Source organism: Caenorhabditis remanei, chromosome X (genome assembly GCF_010183535.1).
Source record: "Caenorhabditis remanei strain PX506 chromosome X, whole genome shotgun sequence".
Classification (NCBI taxonomy): Eukaryota; Metazoa; Nematoda; class Chromadorea; order Rhabditida; family Rhabditidae; genus Caenorhabditis; species Caenorhabditis remanei.
The window spans coordinates 17,688,583-17,707,236 of NC_071333.1; the positions used below are offsets into that span (position 1 = coordinate 17,688,583).

The 18,654-nt window shown below is 42.0% G+C and overlaps 6 protein-coding genes across 6 annotated transcripts; 3 read left to right on the top strand and 3 right to left on the bottom strand.

The window, feature by feature from the left end:
- Positions 1–338: 338 nt before the first annotated feature.
- On the top strand, positions 339–1,136 carry GCK72_025572 (uncharacterized protein; the record flags this gene model as incomplete). The annotated part of the gene is made up of 5 exons (XM_003106146.2): positions 339–517; positions 561–714; positions 762–903; positions 954–1,043; positions 1,090–1,136. 5 exons carry the CDS (start codon positions 339–341, stop codon positions 1,134–1,136), a joined length of 612 nt encoding a protein of 203 aa, XP_003106194.2.
- A 472-nt stretch (positions 1,137–1,608) lies between these two features.
- Positions 1,609–3,714, bottom strand: GCK72_025573 (uncharacterized protein; the record flags this gene model as incomplete). Its single annotated transcript, XM_003106254.2, has 8 exons — positions 1,609–1,753; positions 1,807–1,977; positions 2,346–2,422; positions 2,482–2,625; positions 3,026–3,092; positions 3,147–3,224; positions 3,450–3,539; positions 3,593–3,714. 8 exons carry the CDS (start codon positions 3,712–3,714, stop codon positions 1,609–1,611), a joined length of 894 nt encoding a protein of 297 aa, XP_003106302.1.
- A 7,203-nt stretch (positions 3,715–10,917) lies between these two features.
- GCK72_025574 (uncharacterized protein) lies at positions 10,918–13,866 on the top strand (the record flags this gene model as incomplete). Its single annotated transcript, XM_053736396.1, has 9 exons — positions 10,918–11,016; positions 11,092–11,177; positions 11,240–11,428; positions 11,478–11,589; positions 11,638–12,086; positions 12,132–12,399; positions 12,454–12,944; positions 13,115–13,583; positions 13,804–13,866. 9 exons carry the CDS (start codon positions 10,918–10,920, stop codon positions 13,864–13,866), a joined length of 2,226 nt encoding a protein of 741 aa, XP_053579962.1.
- Positions 13,867–14,549: 683 nt separating this feature from the next.
- GCK72_025575 (uncharacterized protein) lies at positions 14,550–15,444 on the bottom strand (the record flags this gene model as incomplete). The annotated part of the gene is made up of 4 exons (XM_053736397.1): positions 14,550–14,776; positions 14,840–15,030; positions 15,079–15,218; positions 15,367–15,444. The coding sequence occupies 4 exons, from the start codon at positions 15,442–15,444 to the stop codon at positions 14,550–14,552; spliced, it is 636 nt and encodes a 211-aa protein (XP_053579963.1).
- A 198-nt stretch (positions 15,445–15,642) lies between these two features.
- GCK72_025576 (uncharacterized protein) lies at positions 15,643–16,942 on the top strand (the record flags this gene model as incomplete). The annotated part of the gene is made up of 2 exons (XM_003106216.2): positions 15,643–16,444; positions 16,491–16,942. 2 exons carry the CDS (start codon positions 15,643–15,645, stop codon positions 16,940–16,942), a joined length of 1,254 nt encoding a protein of 417 aa, XP_003106264.2.
- A 34-nt stretch (positions 16,943–16,976) lies between these two features.
- Positions 16,977–18,647, bottom strand: GCK72_025577 (uncharacterized protein; the record flags this gene model as incomplete). The annotated part of the gene is made up of 4 exons (XM_053736398.1): positions 16,977–17,156; positions 17,201–17,494; positions 18,303–18,449; positions 18,501–18,647. 4 exons carry the CDS (start codon positions 18,645–18,647, stop codon positions 16,977–16,979), a joined length of 768 nt encoding a protein of 255 aa, XP_053579964.1.
- Between the last annotated feature and the right edge of the window lie 7 nt (positions 18,648–18,654).

The window sequence follows — 18,654 nt, forward strand, 5'->3', positions numbered from 1 at the left end:
CGTTAACTCGTCTCCTTCAGTTTCCGCAGGGGAAACAAGTAATCTAATACCCTTTTCCACGTTCTTCATGTCATGTGGCGATCTTCGCAATGCAGCAAAAAAAAAGAAATTCTCTTTAGTGGTGATCTTTGACTCCAGGTGTGCGGACTAGCGGCATAGTTCAAAAAATTGATCCAAAAATCGAATTTTCTAATTTTTCCGAGCAAATAATGAGAGAAAAGGGTGTGAAAACTAACAGTGTTAAATTAAATCAAACATTGACACTCATTAGTTTCGCTTGATACTTTTACAGTCTGTGCAAACATTTTCTCAATCGGATTCACACTCATTTAGTCAGGATGGCAGTGTCTCGGATGGTCGTTCTCCTTTTCCTCATTTTCACCATTTTCACAGTGACGGATGCAACGGATTGTGCGGATTTGTTGGATATATGCGAGAGTCTGCAGCCAATCTGCATTGGAAGTATTCTTCAACATCATTTCAATGTCATTAGTGAATTGTCCGATCAGATGAATGAGTAAGATTAAATTCTTGTGAAATTAGTCCATTACAAATTGCAGTTCTACCCTTCCCGCCCTGGAGAGCTCCCTGCCATTAGTCCAGTCTGACCTACCCCTAGTTCTCGGAACCAACGATGATGGATCCTCTATTGCCCCAGTTGAAGGCTCAGGAACAACATCTGCGTCTTCAACTTTCGACGAAGAGGCCCTCAAGGTACCTTATATCAAAACAATGTTAACAAGTTCACCAAAAATGTTCAGAACGCGTTACCTCTTCTCAAAGAGTCCCTACCTCTAATCCGTGAATCCCTCCCATTAATCCGTGAATCTCTACCACTTATCAGACAGTATTTGGACCCATTGGTTGGAAAGACAGCGTGCCAAAGAAAGGCCACGTGCAAAAGTGAGTTTGGCTATGACGGAAAAATTTGCATACATTCAACTTTCTTGCAGGTTGTAAGGATTGCCCAAAACTTCGTGATTCAATAATCGACTTTGTCGAAGGCTTGTGCCCCAACACTTGCAAAGTTTGCACAACTGGAAGTAAGCGACCTTGCTCCCCTATTTTAAAATGTGTCCCCATTTTCAGGTGACCTTCTCGCATCATCCAACGCTTTGGCCGCCTATTTTTCCTAGTTCAAAATATTTTTCGTCATTAGTTTCGCTCTTGTGGGAATGTTTTCTAGTTGCTCTGGGGAAAATGAGATTTTTGTTTGTTTCTTTCAATGAACTTCTCTCAGTGAATACCATGAACATCATACAACTTCAGAAACATGCATTTATTATTTCATTTCTTCTAATTGCAGTTCTGACTATTATTATAATTTACACAAGGAATTTTTTAGAAGAAGCTCAAATAAAATGGAAGGAAAATTGGTTTGTTTCAACTAACAACGAACAAGAATGTGTTTAAACAACGAAATAAGATATGAGCTACTTTTTAAGAGGAGTGGTTTTAATTATTATTTAATTAGAAGGGTGGAATGAAGAATGTGGTATGGTCCTAGATGCTAGAACTATTTACGGAAATTAGGGGGTGGGCATGAAAAAAGATACCAATATGGTATAAATGTCATCAATGTGATGAAAGTGGAAATGTTGACATTGCTCAAACGCAATGCCATGTCTGGAAAACAACAGTTTTGGCGTTTCCGTCTTCGTCGCTCCACATGGTCCACAACTTGTTGGCAACTGAAGCGTCCAAAACAATCTTGTTATCTTTGGCAACCGTTTTGAATGGTGAAAACCCGAGGCTAAAAAGAAGAAAAAAAATAGATACCAGGATTACTGTAGCGTTATGTCATACCTTAAAGTTTTGTGAATCAAATCCATCTCCACTGCATTCCCAAGTCCCTTTCTGCGATGATCCTCGAAAACATACTGGTTGTTGAAAAAGCCAGCAGGGTCGATCATCTCGAAAGCGACCGGCTTCCCGTTGAAACGAATGCATGACGAAGGTAATCTAAGCAATTTAGCCCTGGAAAGATGTACATGAATATTCAAATCAAATTTATACGTCATATTGTATATTAGTCATCTTTTCTCTTTTCCCCCGCGGAATTTTTCCTTCCTAGTGTAACATCCCATTCAATCTCACATCACAGTGAAAATAAGAAAATAAATATAATCTTCAAAGATCACGGATAGAGATGCAGATGCACTTTCATTTCTCGGGGGATGCCCAATGGTCAACAAATAAACACTCAGAGATGATGGGAAAAGAAAAAATTTCATTTTAAAGTTTTGCCATACGTCATTGTTCTTTCATTGTCCCTCACCTTGCCCACTCTTTTTCGACACTTGATCTTTGTTCGAACTTTTTCCCCTTTCTTTTCTTACACTTACATTGTTTGTTCGAGATCGCCGGCTCCTGCATGCTTCCAGGTGTTGTTAACAATTTCAGCCTCCTCGGTTGGCTCGATCTGGAAAAGTGAGGAAAAGTGAACAAATTGTGTTAAGACTTATAAGACAATCCGTTTACCTCGTCGTAGTAATATCCCTTTGGGACATTTGGCAAAGGGGTTGTGAGGGCAAGATTTTTCTGGGTCTCTGTCATGTAGAAGAGAGAGAGTCTGAGATCATTGTTGGTCCAATCGGTGGAAGACATGCGCATAGCGACTCCGTACTGAAAAATAATGAGTTATGAAGGTAGACAGCAATTTGAAAATTTTTCGATTACAATTAAACAACTAGACTCAAAATGTTTCCCAAGACAGTCGTCTGTCTGTCTTTAGAAACTATTTTTAAAAACAAGAAAGTAAATTGATGACGTTGCATCGATATACCTGAAATGGAGCATTAATTTGATCAAGGGTGACAAGTTACAACCTAGCCAGCTGTTTACAAGCAAAGAAAAATGAGGATGTATGAATTCATAAGAGGACACACGGCAAGAAAAAAAAAGAAAATTTCAGTTTGAGTCTACGAAAAAACAACCAAAAACAAAACAAGTGTTTGTTATTCTCGGTCCGTCTTGTGAATTCACAACAAACCCATTTCATGATTTTTCACAAGCTTAAGCGAACCATTTTAATGAGGTGTTCCTCGGCAATCACAAGATGAGGTTGACGCTTGGCGCCGAATACACGTGTTCTGAGCAATGGAAGACCGGAATGAGAGATGATTAGGATAATTGGGGTCACTTACCGAAACTCGTGGAGCAGATCGATCAGCTCCAGACGGTTCATGCTGGTTCCGGAAACTTGAGCCAGAGCCAAAGTTGGTCTGAAAGTTTTGAACTTTGACTTTGTGTTAAGTCGTTGGAACAACTCGACCAGAGATAAGAGTTGAGAGACAAAACAAATACTACCAGACAGCTTTTTATTGGGGGGCCCTGCTCGGATTTCAATTGGTTTTGAGAGAAAAAAGTTTAAACTTCCTCCATGTCTTCTATTACACATCGCATGGCCCCAATCTCTTATCTACAAACAATACTAGTATGTAACTTACTTGATATACTCGTTATTTTTGAACATGAAGAACATTTTCGGATGCGAGATGTTTGGATAGACAAAGACTCTGACTGGGCTTTCCGGGAAGCTGAAAATAAAATATTCAAGTTGAATGACTAGTCTTAGACTATAAGTTGTTACCTTTCTTCAAGTTGGGTATGAATTGAGAATGGGAAGTAGATGGCGCTAATATGGCGAGAGCATTGAGCCTGAGCTCTACGGAGATTCTCTCGTGTGGTGATTTCGATGAGTGTCGCCTTCATTTTGACTTGTTCACTTTCTGGAATGAAAAGGAATGAAAAAGACGAAAGAATGAATGTGACTAAGAAAAGTCAGGAAGATATCCGTGAGATGTGAGGAAACTTTAGAAGAGTATCTTATCTATGAAAAGTTAGGGAGTGAGCAAAAATTGAGAGGCAGCTGTGTCGTCTAGAATAAAGAAGCAGCAAGAGAAGAGCAAAAAAGGGGCGTGTCCTTTCTCCACCCCTTTGAATGTGTTGGGCTTAGGGGCGGTCGGAGGAAAGAGGAGGGGACGCAGAAGTTTTTGAATAAAAGTTTTTTCTTCCCTCTTTGCAGAAAAACGAAAAGAAAAGAAGGAGTAAATAAAGAAAGGAGTTACAGAAAGCTGCTGCTTCAAGAAGAAAAAGTGACAGAACTCCACTCCGAAAAAAAAGAAAAGAAGAATAGATAACCAGAAAAGGGTGGACCCAGAGTCGGGGGGGGGGGGACCCTCTTCCCGACTTTTTGCCATTGGGGCTCTGAGCAATCTTTGAAAAACAGCGAGAGAGAAGAGATGATGCACACACACTCTCCCTGTCCGGCCACCCAACAAAAATAGTATTCGATTGTAGGAGAGCATCCAGTTGAGGATAATTTCAATGAGAGAGAGAAAGCGGAGAGAAATTGAGAAACAAGGCTCTCCCCGGATTCTCGCCGTTCTTCAGTAGTCTCTCTCGCCTCTTTCTTCACTCATTTTTCCACGACATACTCTATTTTCTCAACGCCACCCCAAACTCTACCGTGGGTCGCAAGGGGAGGAAAAAAGGATCTTTGCAATCGGCCGAGACCTAGCAGTCCGAAACGTTTCTCTCGGTCTGTATCTCTCTCGGTTTTGACAAAAGATTGCGTCCTTGTCTTTGAAGATGACATTCTTCTCTTCGTTTCCCCGGGCTCGCCTGAGCTCTAGTCTTTTGACGTAGACAGAGAACACAGCGGGTGGGAAGAAGAGAACTTGGTGAGAAGTTGGAGACGACAGAAGCAGAATAAATTGGCAAGATAGTTTTGAAAGTGTTTTTTGAAAAGTTTTTCTCTTTGTTTTGGTGTCTTACATCCAACATTCGTTCATTTTGCAAAGAGCCCCAACAGATTTTTGTTTCATCTTTATGAAACACCGCTTACAGGAAAATGGAGAATGGAAAAATATAAAGCATCAAACATGAGACATAATGGATGGATGATTGAGAGAGGAGATCTTTGAAAATAAACATGAATGATCATATAAATAGGTTCTGGAAAAGACCATGAACAAATATGGGACACCACATTATTCAGTCTATCTAAAATTGAGGCGACACCAAAATAAAGTGGTCAGAAGAAAAAAGAGGATAAGACGCATTTGGATTCAAATTTAGGTAACCAACAGTAGCCGAGCAGGTGATTTATTACGACTATGAATAGCAGTTATCGTTAGGAATATAACAACATTATATATCTATGACAAAGTTGGAGGAATCCTGTGGTGTTAAATTTTCGGGAGGGCGAAGGTTAAGTCGGAACCTGAGTCCACTGCGTGCAGCTATACCTAACCAATAGTGATGCCGGTGGAATCAAAGGTGATGATGTTCCCTGAGCTCGACCTTCTGCACAAACCCACCGTCTGATAAAAAAGACAGACGAGAGACCTATCAAAATCTCTCGTCGCAGCTAGCGGACCTACCGTGAGGTAGACCCCCGCCGCTGTAAGCAGGCTCGCCATGTACCATTGTTCTGTCATTAATGGTCTTATTTACACCTTTGATAAAGACTAGGAATAAAAGTGACGTCAGACTACACAGTATATGCGATGACGACGGTCTTATCGGAATGCCGCTTATCCTAAATTCATACGGTGTCTGAAGAAATGATGTTATGACTATTACGAAACTCGGACTGTGGATTCCTAAAATCTTGAAACTCAGATTCCAAGGATCACTGAATTTCGTAATCCATTGTTTGTCTGATTTGTTTGTCAATAGAGACTCAAAAGGATACAATTCGAAGAAAGCCAGTCAGCATTAGTCATATATCTCAAGATACAAAAAGAGAGAACCACGTGGCTGAGATTTCCGAGAGTTTCTTTGTTCGATGTTCAGTCACAAGACAGATCGGTAATCCTGTGAAAGATATTCGAGGTTTTTTTGGTTCCCCGATCTCAAAAGTCGGTTGGCCTAATCCGTTAGCTAAAGGGACCAGGAGGACTAAAAAATGCAAGGGTACCTGAAGGTGCGCACTTGTCACACCAACAAAGCGAATGACTAATTTGTTCATTTATTTTATGCTCAAGCAGCTAGCCTTTGAAACAAAGGATTCATATGAAATGTGCGATAATTGGATATTTTAAAGATCATGGAGTTTGATTTTTAAAGGTGTTTTATAATTCCGTCAAGCAAGATGCAAAGATACAAATATACTACTATGAAACAGGTGAAGCGGAAAATAACTTGTGAAGTTGGTTTTTCGAGTTTTAAAAGTTTTCCAAGAACTTAGTTCAATTTTTGGTGAAGAGTGACAGGTTCTCACCTCGTAACATTATTACATCATTTGTTACATCATTTATTTGAAAAACTCACCTTGGGAATTGGAAGAATTACTCATACTCAAAGTTTTTTTCGAATGTGTGAATGTATGAAAAAGATAGGAATGTTATGTCTACCTCGGACAAAAAAGCTTTCAAAGGTCACCACTTACGGTCAAACATAGGCATACAACTGACCAAACATCATTCCACAAAACACAACCTTGATAGAAATATTCCTCATTTTCCCTGAGAACTCTTTGGCGGTTTAGGTTACCTGTTTGCAAGTGACGTAGAAGATCAGAAATCAATGAGTAAACACTTAGCAAAGGAAAAAAAGAAGAATATGAAGTTGGAAAGCTAACAGATGTTTCAAAAACTAAAGAGTAGGCACGCGGTGGAAAAGATGAAGAATGCAGAACGTCACAGCCGACCTGTCATCTCTCTGAATATCTTTTGGATGGGTCGAGAAGAGGGATTAGAACAGAGCAAAATGCCAAAAAGCCGATGAATTGAGGTGAAAAGAGCTGAAAAGAGGAATTCTTGTGATTTGAAGCATAGCGGGGATAAGCGATGAATAGAAAAAAGAAAAGACAAGATTACTAATATGAAAATATGAAAACCAGACAGGAAAGCTCAAAACTTGCTTGATTGGCTGTAAATTCATCGCAATGAACATTAGAATGACTATGATTGCTCACAAGGGAAGTCTATGGAGACGCGGCTTTCAAGTGATCTATAAATTTGAGCCGAGTTATAAACTCTCAAACTTTTCATATGGTCAAGTTTTTTCACATGGAAATTCATATCGGCAGACTACGTCACCGCGAAGTTCCGTTTGTGTTTCCCACCGTTTTACCTTTTAAAAGGTTAAAGAGTAAATCTTCGTGTATACTATTTGTTGATTTGGAATTCCATTTAAAAAGCATAACCAATTGAAAAAGCATGACCAGCCCATAACTCGGCTCGCAGAGACATTTAGCCGGTTTTGATTGCAGAAATGGACTTCGCGTACTCAAAAATCCCTATAACCATATATATAGATAGTTTGAAAGCTGGGTCACCAAAGACTTCCCGTGAAAAAAAATCTTTCAAAATGAAAGTACCAACTCCTCCATTATCTTCCGCCCGAGCCTTTCCTTTTATACTTGCATCCCTAAATGACCGCCGTTCAAAGAACGAGCAACCAATGAAACCTGAGCCACATCTGAGCCGCGTTTTTTGCCCAATTATGAGCAGAGAACGTTTGACAGAGCAGCTTGTTTTTAAAGTTGGTTGAAACAGCTCCGGAAGATGTGTTCTAGGAAAAGTGAACTAGACATGACACAGACTATGTTGTAGTCTGTTTTACTGGAAGTTTGTTCAGAGAGCAGGGGAGTGATGGGATCACAGTGTACAGGGATGCAAAGGTCGAAACGCTGATAAACATAGTTTTCTCAACCAGATATGCAAAATCTGGACCCGGTGTCAAAAATCTACAAAATCTTTTGAAAATTTTTGGAATTTTCATCGAAAATAGTCAAAAAACCTATGTACGCTTGAGTTTTAATCGATAGCTGAGTCCATAGTCTCCCTATTCGACTTTTTGAACAAAAAAAAACAAAAATTTCAAAATTTCAAAGTTTTGTACTGAGAACCGGGTCGAGTCGAGCAGAGCCGAGCCAGACCGGTGAGAAACCTCAACTCGGTTCGACCCGGCCCGTTGCAATTCTGAATTCAAAAATGTCTGAAGATATAAGAAAATAAAAAGATCATTACTTTTCTGACAAGCTAAAGTAGATAAAATAACTTTACGAAATTTCCTAACACTTCCGTTTCACATTTCATCAGTATGGCGTTTTGCAACAATGTCAATTTTTCCAGATGTTTCTTTGTTCTCCAGCTCCGGAGATCATAGTAGTAATTTAAAAATTGCATCATAACATCATCATCATCATAATTTCAAAAACAACATCTCAATTTGCGACGGTTGCGAAATTTCCAATTTCAACACATTGATGGGACCTATGATTTGCATAAAGGCTAATTGCATAGTGTCAGAATATGAAATTGAATGAGTTGCGGATATTATCTGTTTTAATGCTGCAAAAGATGTACGTATTCCAATATCTCTCGATCAAAATTTCAATTCTGATTCGCTCAGAAACATTTTTCTAAAAACTGATATGTACGAAAATCCCTACACCTTGGTCACTGCAAAAAAATTATGAACAGATTCCAATATTTTTTCCTTCTCGATCAAAACTTCTATTTCGATTCTCTCAGTGATATTTTTCTAATTTTTTTTTCTAAGTGAACGTTGCATTTCCAAAATCCCCTACACATTGAAGCTTTGCAATGAATATAATTTTTTTTTTGCGTTAACGAGTCACTTCTTTTTGATGAAGCTTCATAAAAAATTTCATTGTGCGCTCACCGGCCGAGTGGCACTAAGGTCGTTTAACAGCCCGCTCCCTCACCACCCCATATAATTTAGAAGAAGACCACCCAGTGTTTTTCCGTCATTACTTTTAATATTTCTTGTTCTTTTCACCTTTTGAATTCAAAACACCTGATACCCATCTTTCCTGAAAAATGAGACAAAAGTACAAGACTTCAGGTGACAAAACATCACACTTTACTTGTTTCTTGTTTTTTTTCATCTAACAAAACAACAAAAAAAAACAGAATTTCTTGTTTTTAGGACAATGAATCATTGTCTCATTTTCTGTTCCTGTTTTTTTGTGTTGTATCGGAGACATTTCGTGTTTTTTTGTAAAAGTGCTCTCCTGTTTATCGAAATTATAAAAACCAGACTTGTTTTGGGCCGGTCAAGCCCGTTCGGTTTATTTTGAAACATGTTTCGAAAAAATTTTATATTTTTGAATTTTTACTGAGATATTTTCGAAAAAGGTATAGCTTTTGACTAAGACTTTAAAATTCAATCAAAAGGTGAATATTTATTATAATTTAGCATCTTTACTGTAATTTTTTGAAATTTTCAAAAAATGAGTCGCACTTTTGAATCAGACCCAATTTTCGACATGTCTGATAAAAACTACTTGAGCTTCTGGAAGCAACCATCAGTAGTTCCCTTCCTCCCTTCTTGATAACGTTCTCCATTTTTCACAGCCTCTTCCGAAATACCGTAACCCAGTAGCCTTTTTTCTTCAACGTCTCATGATCTTTTTTTGCAAAAACGGAGTTGTAAAGTGCATGGAATCATTATCCGAAGCAAAGCAAATTAGTTCCTCTTATATATGTATCGTCGATCTGATCACTGCACTTCTCAACTAATTTCGACTACTTTGACATGTGAATGAAAACAACACTCGATTCCTTCTCGGAACGCAGCTATAGATTTCTGTCGTGGCAAAATCACAATTGGTAAATGTTAGGACAACGGAGAGCCGCCTTTGATGTTCAGAAATTCAAACTATCTTATCATTCCATTTAAGTACAGGTATATCAAAGAACCTATTATCCGTGTAACCAGTATAATATCTCTCTTTGAAGTGCCGCTTTTGAAGTACCTCCTTTGAAATAGTGGCGGTTTTTCTCATAGTTCACATTGCCTTATAATTTAAACCAAGGGGACTGGCTCCCCCGGTCGATTCAATATCTCACTATTGATGTTACCTCCAAAAAATATGGAAAGAACTGCTTTGTGAGCTGGCATTCAATCGCAAACAATACATTTGCATACAACACGTATACTCGACACATATCCATCCCCGCACTCACTCTTTCATTTCAAATGTGACTTTTACCAAATCCATTGCTTTTCTGATCAGAGGTATGACACAATGTGTATACGCTCGGATAGATAATGAACATTTTCTGAGACAAGTCTACTTCAAGTGAATACACCTTTGTCAATCTCATTTCCAATGTTGGGGAAGCCAGAACCAACTCGTTTACCTTGAGAAGTCCTTTTGATCTTCCTTTTTCGAAAGAAGAGATTAAAATCTCATCGTGCTCTTTGAAATCCTCCTGGCTTTATGGTAGTCTTCTTTCTATATTTGTTAGCAGTGCTATCTTCCCTCAACCCATAGTCTATTCATTATTATCATAGGTAGAATCGATAACCGACCTTTCTTCGGTTGTCTTCCTAATCCCCTCCTTCACCTGTCCCTGACACGTCATCATACATTTTTGTGGGGTGAGAGTGTGAGAGACGGAGAGAAAAAGGTGTCTTCTCACTAAAAAAGACACTGCGGTGTCCCTTCGTTCCAATCGTTTGTTTCTCAATTCTTATGGGAATCGGAACATTATTCGATTATTTCCCACCGAGACGACGCGATGCTTCTCTTCTTCTCATTCATTCCTCCGGAGAAGCACCGCACCTTCCCCGCTCTCTCTTCTCTTTTTCCAATTTAAATTTCGAAATTTTTCGAAAGTATTCAAACAAAATTGTTATTGTAATCTTCCTTCCTCAGTCTACCCATTGTCTACCCCCTTCCCCTCCTTGTCTTCCGACATTTCGCAATGTAGAGTCACTTTCACTAGTCTAGACCTTGACACGCCCGGCGGGCGCGCACACCCTCACGCACTGACGCACTATTTGAATAATGTGATGTCTTTTACCGCTGGGGTGGTGACGAATTTCTTACGTTTTCGCTCTCTTTCGTGTCATTTGCTTCTTCCGTTATGGGTTTTCCGTGATAAAAAATTTGTTGCGTGTATTATTTTCTTCACTTTCAGTAATTTCGCCATGTATCATATGCTACCGTACTCATATCGACCGCAGGCTCACTACACCAGAGCCCAACACGGAGAATTTCAGAATTTGATCGAAAGATTCGTGAATAAAGTGAGTTTGTTTAATTTTTTGTGTAACTTCTTTAATTTTTGCAATAAAATTTATTAATTTATTTAAAATTTTCAGATACTCCGCGAAACGGATATTGTCGACGCGGATAATGTAAACGGCCGGAAGTTGTTCAATTCCATGGACACGTTCTTCTCGTATGGGTTAGTACCTGCATTAATCATGGCTTCCAACGAATTGAAATAATTTTTGATATATTTTCTAGACTTCTCACCGCCGATGGAACCTACTGGAGATTCATACGCCAATTCCTGCCAAAAGCCGAGCAGAAAATGCTGAGAGCTGAGTGTGGAAATGCCAATGACCGCTTTTTGTCAATCGGGTGGTTGAAGACGTCGTTCAACAAGGGAACTCTCCACTTTATGCTTCTCGCCCTCACCAACCAGATCAACAAGTGAGTTGAATTAAAAAATATGAAAAATATGAAATAAAAAACATTCCAGGATCTACTTGAACAAGTACTACCACATCAACTCGTGTCTCCGCAACAACGGATTCTTGGAGGCCATCACCGAGCTCATGGATAGACTCAACACTGTCCAATTTGCCTTCTATGTAAGAAATTTTCAGATTGGATCCTTACTCATAACTTTGTTGTTCCAGACCTCCCGCCAGCTCCGCGAAGAGCCAATTCCAGCTGCTGTCGTCGAACCATATGTTGTGCAGGTGTCTTCACGTGCTGCTGCCCGTCAACGCAAGCTCACCGAAAAAGAAGCTTCCCAGGAGGTCGTGCCAAATGTGATCCCAACTGAAATCCCAAGCATTCTTACCCAAGCCATTGACCAGGATGTTCTTCTCGATGAACTTGTCCGTAACCGTCATAACCGTCTCAACACTGAGCTCTACGATGCTTCACGCGTTGAAGAAATTGACGAGGACGGTGAGGCATCGACTTCGGTTGTGGAGGAAAAGTTGGAAGACGTCATGACAAAGAAGATGTCTTGCGCTCATATGGAGTCTATGGATCCAGATGGCATCGAACAGATCTTGGCGAGCGTTGAGCCAGAGGAGCCAGACATGCCGGAGTACAATCTTGCCGATGGGGAGTATCAGTAAGTGTTTCTACTTGAAAAAATGTTTACCTTGAAATCTTCCAGAATGAGCCAAGGAGACGTTCTTCACCTCGCTATCAACGTTTTTGAGAAGTCGTCGGAGAAGATCATCGAATGCTTCAAAGTGCTCGAAAACTTCCATTCCGACAGCATCAAACTCCGTTACTTCGTGATGACGAACTACAACGTCTACGTTTTCAAGTACCGCTACAAGACCCACAGCGGATCTCCGGGAAAGACGACAAACTTGTCATCGGAGGGATTCTTTATCCCAGTGGTTCGTATGGCTCATGACCGTATCAAGGCTATCAAGGTATGGTTACATTTGAAAATGACAAAATTTGATAGACTAAATATTCTATTTCAGATTTCCATCGACAATTTGTCCTTCATGTTGGAAGCCAACGAAAATGGATTCAGCCACTTTATTGAGAACGTGGAGAGGGATGACAAGTCCGTGTTCACCTACACCGCCGCGTTGGCTGGATTGGAGTGTGGCGCTCATTTGATCAACTCGCTCATCCAGGTCGTGGAGCACAGTAGCCGTCAGCTGTCGGAGCGTGCCGAGGTCGACGACCACATCGGATACATGTGCATGCTTCAGCCAAATCTGGAAAAGCAACTCTCAAGAACGATCGACATTCGTTCGGCCGCTCTTTGCTTCTGGTATGAGCAGTCGTATGCGGAGCGTGAGCAGTCGATGACTACAAAATCTGGATACTTGTTCAAAACTAGCGTTGGAACCTGGATGAAAGGATCGGAGGAGGCCGATCAGAGATACTGTATGATTGTTGGGAACTGTCTCCACGTGTTCCTCGACTCCAACTGCAAGAGCGAGGATGTTGTGATCAACTTGAGGTAAGCGTTTGAAATTCAGATAGCATCTACCGTAATCTGAATGGCAGATCACTAGACAAAAGCCTCTTTCACTAGTGCGCGTCTTTTCAAGGTCGTCTACCGAAGTCGCCAACATTGATCAAAAATAGATAAATCAAAGCGAATAGTCATTCAATTCAATTTCCTTTCAGCACATCGACCTTGCATAACATGGGACGCGTCACTTTCCAGTTGAGAGGCCCTGAAGGCCAATTCGAGTTTGAGTCTAGCGCCCAAGAAGACTACGCCGAGTGGATGGCAGTTCTTGGACAGATCATGGAGAACAAGGCGACGCCACAATACATGACTCCATGCCTTACCGTTCTCCTTGAGGGTAGCATTGCAGTCGTTCAAGAAGGAGAGAAGTTCTGGGCCGACGGATTCTTGCGCCTCCTCAATGAGATTCCCGGTGACTCTTTCCAACAAGTGATTGCTGTTCATCCGCCAAAGGATAAGGACAGCTTCTTTGCTAACCGTGCGCCAGCACTCTGCCTGGTTACTGCTGACCAGTCTATCCACTACTTCTTCCTCCGCTTCACCAAGGAGCTCGAGCGCTTCACCAACTCTGTTGAGGTCACCTATGGACTCAAGCACCAGAAACTCGATGAGCAAATGATGCAGGTGAGTTAAAATCTTAAAATTCCTGATGTCACCTGACCCCAGGCTTGCAAAATATCGGCCCGGCGTCAATATGAGTTTCAATCGATTCGGTTTTTTGCGAAAAACTCAAAAAATTCAATTTTTTGTACTGTGATCCGGGCCGACCGAGCCAAACCGGCTCGGCCCGGCCAATTGCAAATTTCCCTGACCCCCTGATTCCTAAAATAACTATTTATTTCAGATTCCAATCGGAAAAACCATCCACAACACGTGCTGCCTTGCCAAGAGTCTCTGGCCAATCTAATCGTCCCAGATGAACAGAATTAATAAATATAACTTTACCCGCTTCCAAAAATTTATATTAATACTCTCCAAGAGTTCGTCCATGATAATCTATCCCCTCGTGCCGGGTATTAATATAAATTCCCCCCTTTGTCTCGCTTCTCAATACCGTGAAATCACTTGACCAGTTTTTTACCATTTTACTTTCTTTATCCATCCATTCCCCTCAGCTCTTTGCCTATTGTCATAAAATTGTGGTCGGTGGCTCTCATCTTGAAAACTTGGAGCTCCCAACTACAATGGATTTATCTTGTCCTTTCTCATTATCTTTTTTCTTGGTTTTACGTCTTTTCGTTTTATTTCTAAAAACATGTTATCCCGCACAAGCTTCCCCTGCTCATCCCTAAATTTTACGGAAACGTTTATCCCCATTTGGTCCTACTGATGTCATTTTTTGCTAATTCCCGAATCAATTTTTCTTTTGGAGTCCCGTCTCAAATCCTCAATTCCCAGCTATTTCACTTATCCACCCGCTTCTCTTATATACATAAAATCGAGCTTTTTCTTGTATTCAGTGTCTAATCTTTTTTATTGACAAAAAATGAGATGGTGGTGAGGAAACAAAATCATTAATCATAACAAGCAATAATCGACTACTGTAGGTTAAATTTTATCGGTGGTTAAGATTCTTCACTATTGATTTATTCACAGGGAGTCAACGTATGGAACCTCGTTGACATTTCCATAGCTGGCCACGGACAACTTGCTGGTAAGCTTCTTGGCGGCTGCTTCTACGTCGCTAGCAGACACATTCGGGATGAGCTCAATATAGTTGTCCTGGGATTGGAAGAGTTGAGAGGTTCTTTCGATCGAGTAGTTGTCAGAGTGGGCTGAGGCTCTCAACGCGTTGTTGTGGGCTTGCTTCTTGACAGCTGAAAATGTTTTGAGGTTGGAAAATAGAATATTCTCAAAATTCATATGAAATTCTAATGTACCTTCAATGTCGGCAACCTTGAATGATTTTAAGGCTCCGACCACATTGGTGACGACCTGGTTAGCCTGGGCGCCTTCTGCAACAACGTAGACTCCAGCGAGTCCGCTATCGGAGTGAACTGCTTGATAAGCGCTGGCAGATCCATGAGCTCCGGCAGCTTTAGCGAGGACACCGCTGGCAGACGAGGAGAATCTGGAAATAAATCATTTTGTAATCTTTTGCTTTTTTTTGAATCCATACTTGACTGGCGATGAGTTGCCGAGTGCAGTGAGAAGAACGGCTTGTGTTGCAAGTGCCTTCGCATTGTTTCCAGCAGCACCCTCTCCGGCGACGATGACGTGCGCGTACTTGGAATCGACGTCTCTGCGCACTTCTCCTCCCTAGGTGTTGGAAAAGGTGAGAAAAGATAGTATAGATAACATAAACAGTGGAGCGGATAACGGAAGGAGATTTCAATTTTTTTGACGTGTGTTCTATTTCTAATCCCTTCTCCCCCCAGAATGAGTGATGGTCGAGGGAAGGGGACACGAGTAGCAAGTTTTTTTCTTTTTCCTTAGCGCATGCCGCCATAGGTATACTGAATATCCGCCGCATGTCCGACGACATCACTGCGATACGATACGTCCGGGGAACCGGTAATTTTTTATCGCAACGTTCTTTCCGATCAATTGCGCCGTGAAGCCTCTCGGTTTTCCCACCCCCCATCCGCCTCCCTTTGCAAGTTCTTATAGGATTTCGAGTTTTTTTGAAGGGAGATGTATAAAAAAGTGTTTGGCGAGGCAAATAACAACATTGTTCCCAACGATGTCTACTCTTGGCTATATTGGAGCAGGCGTCTGCATGCTCGGAGTTCTCTCCGCACTTTGCTCTATTGGACATATTGTCCAGGACATCAACAACCTTCGTTCGGAAGTTGAAGGTCGTGTTGATGAATTCAAAGTGCTCGCTGATGACACCTGGGACCGTCTCCTAATCCTTCAATCCCCAACCGGAGAATCCGCCAATCCAGTGCCATCCCTTCTCCGTAACAAGAGATTCGTCTACCCAGGAATGTGCAATTGCGACAGCAACTCTCAAGGATGCCCAGCCGGACCACCAGGACCACCAGGAGCTCCAGGAAAGCGTGGAGACGAAGGACATCCAGGAGATGAAGGAAGAAAGGGAGCCAGCGGAATCTCGCTTGCCACCACCCACGATATTCCAGGAGGATGCATCAAGTGCCCAGAGGGACCAGCTGGACCACCAGGATCTGACGGAGAAGTCGGACCACAAGGTTTCCCAGGACTTCAAGGATCCGCTGGACCATCCGGAGAAGACGGAGCTCCAGGACAAGAGGGAGCTCCAGGAGATGAGGGAGAGCAAGGACCAAAGGGATACGACGGAACCGACGGACCAGACGGAATGCCAGGAACCACCTACTTCCCAGGAGCCGCTGGACAGCCAGGAGAGCCAGGATGGCTTGGAGAGACTGGACTTCCAGGACAACACGGAGAGCCAGGAAAGGACGGAGAGGAGGGACCACAAGGAGCACCAGGAACGCCAGGAAATCCAGGACACGACGCCTTCCCAGGAACACCAGGACAAGCCGGAAAGCCAGGAGCACCAGGTATAACTTCTAGAAGAATAGCTTCTGAAATTCTTTAATTTTACAGGAAAGGATGCCAACTACTGTCCATGCCCACAAAGACAGGACGACAGAACTCCACCAACCTCCGGAACTCCACAACCACCACCACGTGGATCCACCTCGCCACCAGCTACTCGTGCTCCACCAGCCACCCGTGCTCCACCAGCCACCACTCGCGCTCCACCAGCAACCACTCGTGCTCCACCAGCACCACAACCACCGGTCACCGAGAAGCCAGGAAGCTCAGACAGCGGATACCCATCACCATCGGAGCCAGAGCCAGCTCATCCATCTCCAAGCTATCCATCTCCAAGCTATCCATCCCCAAGCTACCCATCTCCAAGCTATCCATCTCCAAGCTACCCAGCTGAGCCAGCATACTCCGTTCCACCACCAACGAAGCCAGAGGTTCCATCTGGAGGAGGATATGATGCTCCATCCCCACCACAAACTGGAAGCTACCAGAGACGTTGGTAGATTGTTACTCATTATTTCGATATTTAATATTTTGTTATCCGACTCCACTGAATAAATATATTTTTTTCATAAAACATACTTTGTAAGCACTGGAAGATGGGGAAACAGCACTTCCATTTCTGATTGGGGAGTAGTTGTCTCCGAAAAGAACCAAATCCTCATGCGCAGCGTTTGTGGCGAACAAGACGGCGTTTCCAGTGACAAAGTGCTTCTCCTAAACGATATAATTCATAAATTTTCCTATTTTCACCGACTCACAGCAAACTCAGACAAAGTTTGGGCACTGACGGATCCAATTGTGGAGCATGGTGCATAGATTGAGTTTCCAAGTCCTCCATTTCTATAGGCTGCTTTGTGAATCAGGTCGACCACATAGTCATAAGCGGTTCTGAATCCGTTATCAGCACGCATAGTTGGAAGGACGTCGGCGACTTCCCATGGCTTGAATCCTGGGTTAGCGGCAGCTTGAGCGAGGACATGGAGGGCATAAGAGGTGGAGTCACGTGGAACTGTGAGGGAGACTCCGAACAAGTCGCGGGAGGTGAATGATTTCTGAAAATTGTTGGGTTAATGTATACAAAATAAAAATCAGTTGTGTTTAATGAACTGGTAACTCGGCTACACCATTTTCAGATTTTACACGTCATTTTTCAGTTGGTTATACCATTTGTTGTTCAACTACTCAACTAAAACATTTTTCGAAGCAGACACTTTTTTCCATAGTTGTCAATGCCCGGGCCGGGCCGGTAGAAAATTTTCAAGGCCCGGCCCGGCCCGAAGGCCCGGCTTCAAAAAATGACCCTTTTTTTCCCAATTTTTTTTTCGAAATTTTTTCAATTTTTCATCGGAAATGTGACCATTTTTGACTATTTTTCAGAATTTCTTCTAATTCTGACTGATAGTCGAAAATATGACTTTTTCGCGAAAAAATTCAAAAAAATTCAAAAAATTTGAAAAAATTTGAAAATTTGACTTTCGCGCCAATTTGCCCGGGCCTTAAGCCCGGCCCGGGCCGGGCCGGGCCGGGCCTTGATTTCGCCGACAAGGCCCGGGCCGGGCCTTGACAACTATGCTTTTTTCAGACAAGTTTTATTGTTTTCGGAAATTTCTCGATTCTTCCTTATGACCAAACTAGTCAAATTTTGGCCTGGTCCTCCCCGGCTTCATAAAGAGTACCAATTTCTGAATTTGTTGAAATTTTACAGTCAAAACCCAATTTCTTGATGCACAACTAGCTTTTGATTGAATTCTGAAGTGTAGTTGAAAATTCGACATTTTTTTTCCGATATCGATCTGGGTCGGCCCGTGACAAGTTTGCTTATGATCCTTTGCCCGTTTCTACCAATTTCTTCGTGCTCACCACAACTCCTCCGTAGTTAGCGGCCGACCACACAATCGCGGTTCCAAAATGATTTTTTGAGTCTCTTCCAACAAAGTTTCTGATTGTGTGAGAGAGTCCTGCTTGGTTAGCTTGCTCATACCTGCTTCCAGCTCTGAAGGCAAGAACCTGAAACAAAAATCTACATTAACACCGGTAAATGCTCCACGAAAGGCTTACCAACTGTGTGAGTGGCTTTTTCGAGTCGATTGTGCCGACTGTCAATCCATTTCCAAGTTTCGTCACTTTTTCAACTGGTTTTGAAGCAGTGGCTGAGGATGCCGCTTTGTGGGCTCCACGGACAGCAACAACGTTGCGGCTGAGCATTCTGAAA